This window comes from Beta vulgaris, chromosome 7 (assembly GCF_026745355.1).
Source record: "Beta vulgaris subsp. vulgaris cultivar EL10 chromosome 7, EL10.2, whole genome shotgun sequence".
Classification (NCBI taxonomy): domain Eukaryota; kingdom Viridiplantae; phylum Streptophyta; class Magnoliopsida; order Caryophyllales; family Amaranthaceae; genus Beta; species Beta vulgaris.
In genome coordinates, this window is record NC_079208.1 from 18,363,654 (window position 1) to 18,370,897 (window position 7,244).

Genomic DNA, 7,244 nt, shown 5'->3' on the forward strand with positions numbered 1-7,244 from the left:
GACACAAATCTGTAAGATTTCATATGATACTAAATGTGATAAAGCAAGTGTTTAAGTTGTAGAAAGGGGAAATCATATATATTTATTTTGTTATACCTCACTTGCAATCATACTAAAGAAGATTAAGGGAAGAGTCTTTCAACTAGAACCTAACATATGACATTTCAACTAGTGAACGGATCAAAATTATCAATCTCCATAGAAGGGTGAAAATATGGTATTCACAATGTACATAGAAAACAATAAACAGAGAATGCTATTTCTAGGAATTTGAAACTTGGTATTTCTACCAAGTGTTGTTGCAAAGACAAATAGCAGATATCAACTTTATGCCATTTTATATTAATTTACTATCTACTATATTTAGATGATTATGTGCAACACTAAGGTTATTATTTATGAGAGATAACTTGCAGTCTAGCATAGTATATAATAACAAAAGAGGATAAACGAAAGGTCAACTTATAATAGTTTAAATTACCAAACTGATATTCCCTTCGTCTACTTTAAAGTGGAGAATGGGAATAAATATACTTTTTAAAGACTTTTGGCAAGATTGGACATTATTCAAATCTCTTTCATGTTCTTTCTACACTTATTTGTCTTAGAATTTCCAATTAACATATTTTCTTCATTTAGAGTCATGGGAATCTCATCACTTTTGCTGCAAATGCTAGATGCCTAGATTATGTCCGTCAAAGATTCACTCCATGAGAGTGTGTTATCCATTATTTTCTTCATAATTTTCACTTCTTTTAATCCTTAATACTTATTCCAAGGGTTGCGTCACTTGATTCCCCCTCTAGATCTTTTCGTGTTAGCACTATACTACTCTTGACCATTTGTTATCAGCAGGATTAAAACGCTTTTCAAAAAAAATTGTATATTGGGCTAACGCTTTTCTTTTGGGTTGCTTGTGCAGTGGGTAACTCTACTCCTACACTTCCTCTACCATTAGCTGCTCTGCTGAGCCTCACCATAACTTACAAAATTGATAAAGCCAATGAACGTTATCTGAACTTGGTTGGTAGGGGAGTGGTTGTACTTGCAGCTTGCTGTCCTTGGCCCTGCATGCCTATTGTAGCAGCTCTCTGGGCTCAAAAGGCTAAGCGCTGGAGCGACTTCCTTATATTTTCAGCCTCACGCGCTGTCTTCAACCTGAACAATGATGCTGTCGTGCAGCTTCTGAGGAGCTGCTTTTCCTCTGTTCTCGGGTTCAATGCTTCCCCTAGATGTAAAAATGGAGGTGTGGGTGCTCTCCTTGGCCATGGCTTGGGTGCTCGTTACTCCAATGGGATGTCCCCTGTTGCCCCTGGTATCTTCTACCTACGAGTGGCTCCATTCATCAGGAACTTCACTTTTGTGACAGAAGAAATTCTCTCACTTCTGATGATGTCAGTGAAAGATATTGCGACTGGTGGTTTATCCGTTGACACCATAGGTAAATTAAAGAAAAGCAAGTTTGGAATGAGATACAGACAGGTATCTCTCACTTCGGCAATGACACGTATCAAGCTTGCAGCTTCAACTGGGGCTTCTTTTGTCTGGATATCTGGTGGGTTGAATCTACTACAAGCTTTGCTTAAAGAGACCTTGCCCTCATGGTTTATATCAACCCAGAGACCAGACTGTAGAGGAGAATCAGGGAGCGTTGTTGCAACATTAAGTGGTTATGCACTGGCTTACTTTGCTGTGCTTTGTGGCCTATTTGCCTGGCGCATTGATGCAGTATCATCAGCCTCGAAGTTGAGATCCAGGGTCCTTGCTTCCCACCTTGAATTTATGGCTACTGCTCTTGAAGGGAATATCTCTCTTGGATGCGATTTGGCCACTTGGCGGGCTTATGTTTCAGGTTTCTTGAGTTTGTTGGTAAGGTGCGTCCCTGCTTGGTTGCAGGAAATTGACGTGCATATTTTGAAGAGCTTGAGCAAGGGTTTGAGGCAGTGGAATGAAGAAGAATTGGCTCTTGCCTTGGTGGGTGTTAGTGGCATAAATGCAATGGGTGCTGCTGCTGAGTTGATCATTCAAAGTGCCCAATAACTATAGTTTAGCTTGATCAGGTTATCCTCAAGCTAATCTGATTGACTGATATACACATGATAGTCTTTTTAACAGGTTTTCCTTTTTTCCCCTTGTAAAGTCGTAGGAAATGAAATCAATCGAGAACAATGATTCGAGTATATTACTTTTATCTCCTGGCAGTGCAGGCAGCTTTGATCAGGCAGATTGTACAAAAACTTACATGCACACTTCTAATATCAAGCGCCATTGTTGCCTAATTGACCTGTATCGAGTTTTTCCTTTTGCTTGTATTGGAAGGAGAACTGGAAAAAAGCGAGGATCATACCCATATTATTGAAAGGTGGGTCTATTATTAGAATACCAAAATAAAGGTGGGATTATTTCAGTCAATGTTTTGCTTTATATAATTTTCGTGAATATTATGAATAAAATAAATCTCTTCAAGTGAAAAAAATTATTGGACGTAAATTAGCAATCAAATTAGAACAATATATTCCTTATAGCAGCGTTCATATGAATTTTTGTACCCCTCCCTTTATTTTAGAATTAGATCTCGTTTGTTTTCCAGTTGAAAGAGTCTAGTAATAGATTGCAACATAAGTGATATCAATTCTCAGTATATAACAGCATTTAGTTTGAAATGGTACAAGTCCAAAAAATAGAGGATCGAGGTGAAAGAGAAAAATGAACCATATGGTAGCTTATGCTTCATTCTTGTATATAAAAAATGATATTGAGCAGGAGTAGCAAATTGCAAATAGATATTTAAACCTCATAGATATATAATGCATTAAATTAAGGCTTAAAATGCACATAAAAATTTGTTCCTGGCACATGTACTTTAATGACATTATTAAACAAAGTACCTCATTATTTAACAAATACTTATATTAATTAACACCAAGTGATCATACCATATTGTCCAATGTAATATAAATTCAAAGCAATCTATGAAATCAAGGTGTGTATAAAAGTTGAAAGGTTTTTTCTTCGACGTCTTTTCCATATATTAAAAATTTGAAAGAGATTCTTACTCACTAATAATTACAAAAACCAAAACAAGCTCTTAACTGAAAGTGAAGATTGTAAACTTTAAACTAATTAATATGAAGTTTGAAATAGGATGATAAATACAAAGATATCAAAAACAAACTAATTACACGAAAAAAAACACAAATATAGACAACGTATCCAAAGTTATGCTCTCAGTAGCAACCATCTTAGTTATAAAATTAACATCATCTGAATATATAATTTAGATCAATCCTTGAGATCGTGTTTACAAAGTTTACATGATTATACTTACTCATCGACCTGTTTGATGGACAATTTGGGAAAATATTGCCGTGCTAGAGTTTTGATCAGTAGATGAAGATGCTAATGTAGAGTAGTCTTCATCATCTTGTAGATTTAGAGTACTCAAGTGCATGTTTATGTTATCATTTACATTACTCCTCCCACTTGAAGAAGTTTTAGGACCATCCTCAGTTTCTTGAAGTTGAAGAGAAAACTCAAGATTCCATAGTAAGTCACTCATTGAGGGTCTGTCAATTCCATGATCAGACAAGCACTTAAATGCAGTATCTACAAATTTCTTTAAGCATTCTGGCTTTATCGTCCCCTTAATGTGAGTGTCAATGATTTCATCTATGTTTCCCTTTCGAACTGAGCTTCGTGCCCAATCTGCCAAACTGACTTGCTCTTTTGGAAGGCTGGGGTTAAGAGCCGGGCGAGCACACAAAATCTCAAAGAGGACAACCCCAAAGGAGTACACATCTGATTTTTCTGTCAGTTGTTGTCTTCTAAAGTACTCAGGATCTAAGTAACCAAAACTACCTTTCACCACTGTGCTAACATGGTGTTGGTTTGTTTCAGGTCCTGTCTTTGATAAACCAAAATCAGATATCTTAGCAACCCAATTCTCATCCAAAAGAATATTAGTGGTCTTCACATCTCTATGGATAATGGTGTATTTCGCTCCAGTATGAAGATAATGTAGTCCCTTTGCAGCACCTATTAGCATCTCAAGTCTTTGTTTCCAAGTTAGATTTATCTTATTTCCCTTGTAAAGATGCTCTCTTAAAGTACCATGTGCCATGAAATCATATACCAAAGCCATTTCTCCATTCTCTTCACAATATCCAATAAGAGAGACTAAATGTTTATGTCTAAGTTTCGAAAGCATCTCTATCTCAGTAACAAACTCATTAACACCTTGCTCTGATGATGGATTCGACTTTTTGACAGCTACCTTCAAGCTTCCATCAATCACTCCTTTATAGACCTTTCCAAAACCTCCAACACCAATGACATTTGACTCATCGAAGTTTTTAGTGGCCTTCCTTATTTCAGCTAAGGTAAAGTGTCGACAATTAGCAGCTGCCTCAGTTGAAAGTTGAGCACTTGCAACACTACTTCCTCCTATAGTTGATTTCATCCCAGATGTTTGGGAGTTACCATATAAAGGTAACCAACTAGATGTTCCTGACTTGCTTCTAGGCATCCTGCTCTTTTTCTTATAAAGCACAACAGCAAATACAGTGGCTAGCCCAAAGGCTGCCGCGACCCCGCTAGCAGCCCCAATCACATTAATGTTAGACTTATCTTTAGTGAAATTCTCCCTTTTCTCCTTCTCAGCCTTAACTAATGCCTCTGACAGAGTTGGGTTAGGACCTGCCAACTTTTTATTTCCATCACTCACCTTAAAAACCTCCATCCCATTAAGGATGGCATCATAGAACTCTGGCTTTTCTGCTTCTCTTGGGTGAAGCGCTACCAAAAGTTGTTGTTGTTGTCCTTCCCCACCTTGGACATTTACAGCAAAATCCTTATACACAGGGACATCCTTAGATCCAGTCCATGCTATTACATCTGCACCACTTGGAGTTGCTGTTTGGTTGTTTATGAATATGTCGAATAATCTTTGGTTTACCTTGGTATAAATGTGCTCACAAAAGTGTAGTCTTATGATGTAGGTGAAGGTTGGATCCACGGAGAACTCCCACGTAAGGTTGAAATTCAAAGTAACATTAGGGTCAGGACCCATAGATCTCCATGTATCATAAACATCTCCTGGTGCAATATATTTCGGCATGTCACGATAGTCTACCCCAACAGTTTCATTATCTTCGGAGGTAACACCTGATCCACCACCAAAAATATAAGGTGTATCATCATACCATGTCCTAAGCAAGCCAGAATCATTTGTAGGAGGAATGTAATTTCCACCTACATTCAACCTTGCAATTGTCTCAACTGTTGCGGTCTTTCCATCTAAAGATTGATCAGAGAAACCCACCAATACAGCTGAATCTAATATATTAGGGGTAGGAACCAACTCAATAGCATTTATAAATGCAAATGACCCAGCATGCTTATCTGATGGCTTGAAAACAACATCTAATGTATCCACCCCATCATCTAGAGGAGCAAGGGAATATTCCTTTATTATGTAAGCTTGAGTTAAGGCCTCCGCCGTGACGGAAGCACTAAAATTGTTAAGAAGGGTAAAACCAGCGGCTGTAACCGAGAAATAAGAGTTACTAATGCTGAAAGAGTTGTAGGATGTTGGGTAAAAATGGAGCCGTAGGAAATACCGTGATGTAGAGTTTATAGGAAACTTGTAAGCCATTTCTGAGTTACTTATCCTTGCACTCATATAAGGAATCTCTGATGGAAGGGATGGATCTTGAAACTGTGCTTTAACACTTTGAGAATTTCCTTGAGATGGAAGGTACTTATTATCTGTATCCCATTGCCTGCCATCACCATCCTTACCTTGACCTGTTGCTCCACAATCTATGGCTATTGCAACATTAGGGTCAGATAATGAAACTTTGATCATGTTGAAGAGGAGGAGAAATTCAAAAATGAACAAATACATTAAATGGCAATCAATATGCATGCTTGCACATGTAGATTACAGAAGAAATATATATATATGTAGGGGGCGTACAGGAAAAATTCAGTTAATAATTTTCTTAAACGATGCTTATTTTCCCTGTACGCCTAACAAGAAAAACTATAATGTCACTTCTGTTTTTAATTTTTTTTTAGTGGGTAGCTTCAGATTTTTTTTTTTCTTATTTTTATTTATTTTTCTAATTGAGAGATGATAAAAAAGATATGCGAAAATCAAGCCATTAGCTTGTTTTGTCAATGGAAGAGGTGATTTGTATGAGACAAGAAATTATCTTTTCTTTGTCTATCTCTGTCTTACACATGCTAACTTGGTGAATCAAAAAATCTTGACCAAGCGAAAGGGAGGGAAGATATTTTTGTGATAACACCGTTGGTTTTGGCTTACAACAAGGTGATGAATCATCCCTTTTTCTTTTTTTGGGTAAAATTTGTTTTCTTACATTTTAGTATTAGTTGGTTTTTCTTGGTTTAATAAACATGCAAGGGAAAGAGAGATTTAAGGAGAAAACTATTATGAGATGATACCTATTATAATTACATAATAGATGGTCACATTTTTTTTTAGGGTAGATCATGACATTATAACGAATGATACCTATTATGAGAGATTAGACTAATGACATGCATTTGTGAACTGCAAAGTATGACAAGATAATTACAACATGCTCTGATCTTTACATGGGTATATATATATATATATAAATATAAATGGAATGTATATGTTTATCATATACAAAAATGATACCAATGATGTCTTGGTTTAGTGGTTAAAATTAAGGTGATGTGAATTAATAAGTCACAGGTTCAAATCCCAATTCCCTTATTTGTATTTTGTACCACTTTCGTGACTCATATGGTATAAAAAAAATATATACTAGAATGATTCTAGCAAATGCAGCATTAAACAATTGTTTGAACTATGAAAAAGAGACTTATGAGAATCTTTGTTTTATTCTTGCTTTATACTAAACTAATCTTATATGCAAACTTTGCGTGGAGTGATATAATTAACCTAGTGTTGTTATTTAGTCATAAAATAACACATAATTGGTTGGTTGATTTTAATTTTAACATATACACGTATGATTTCACCACTTTAAGTTTAGAAATGATTACTTTTATTTTTTATTTTTGAAAAATTTCATTGATTTGTTAGGGAAATTGCACTTACATAACATTTTTTTGTAAAATTATAGGGGTCTTTTTCTCTTTGCATCATGTACATTTTTTGTATATTGACGATTATTTTAGAACCAAAAGTGTGAATATTTATTGTAATTCTATATTGCCTTTTAAAGATT

General features: G+C 35.8%; 2 protein-coding genes across 3 annotated transcripts in view; one reads left to right on the forward strand and one right to left on the reverse strand.

The window, feature by feature from the left end:
• LOC104898827 (mediator of RNA polymerase II transcription subunit 33A) overlaps window positions 1-2,279 on the forward strand; it is a 28,829-nt gene extending 26,550 nt beyond the window's left edge. For both annotated transcript variants that reach the window (XM_019250813.3, XM_010685936.3), the window contains exon 12: window positions 923-2,279. In XM_019250813.3, the coding sequence (XP_019106358.1) occupies window positions 923-2,040 (1,118 nt within the window). In that variant the 3' untranslated portion in view covers window positions 2,041-2,279. The remainder of the gene's footprint in view (window positions 1-922) is intronic.
• Window positions 2,280-3,129: 850 nt separating this feature from the next.
• On the reverse strand, window positions 3,130-6,364 carry LOC104898826 (receptor-like protein kinase ANXUR1). The gene has a single exon (XM_010685935.3). The coding sequence runs from the start codon at window positions 5,924-5,926 to the stop codon at window positions 3,329-3,331; it is 2,598 nt and encodes an 865-aa protein (XP_010684237.1). The 5' UTR covers window positions 5,927-6,364; the 3' UTR covers window positions 3,130-3,328.
• Window positions 6,365-7,244: the final 880 nt, after the last annotated feature.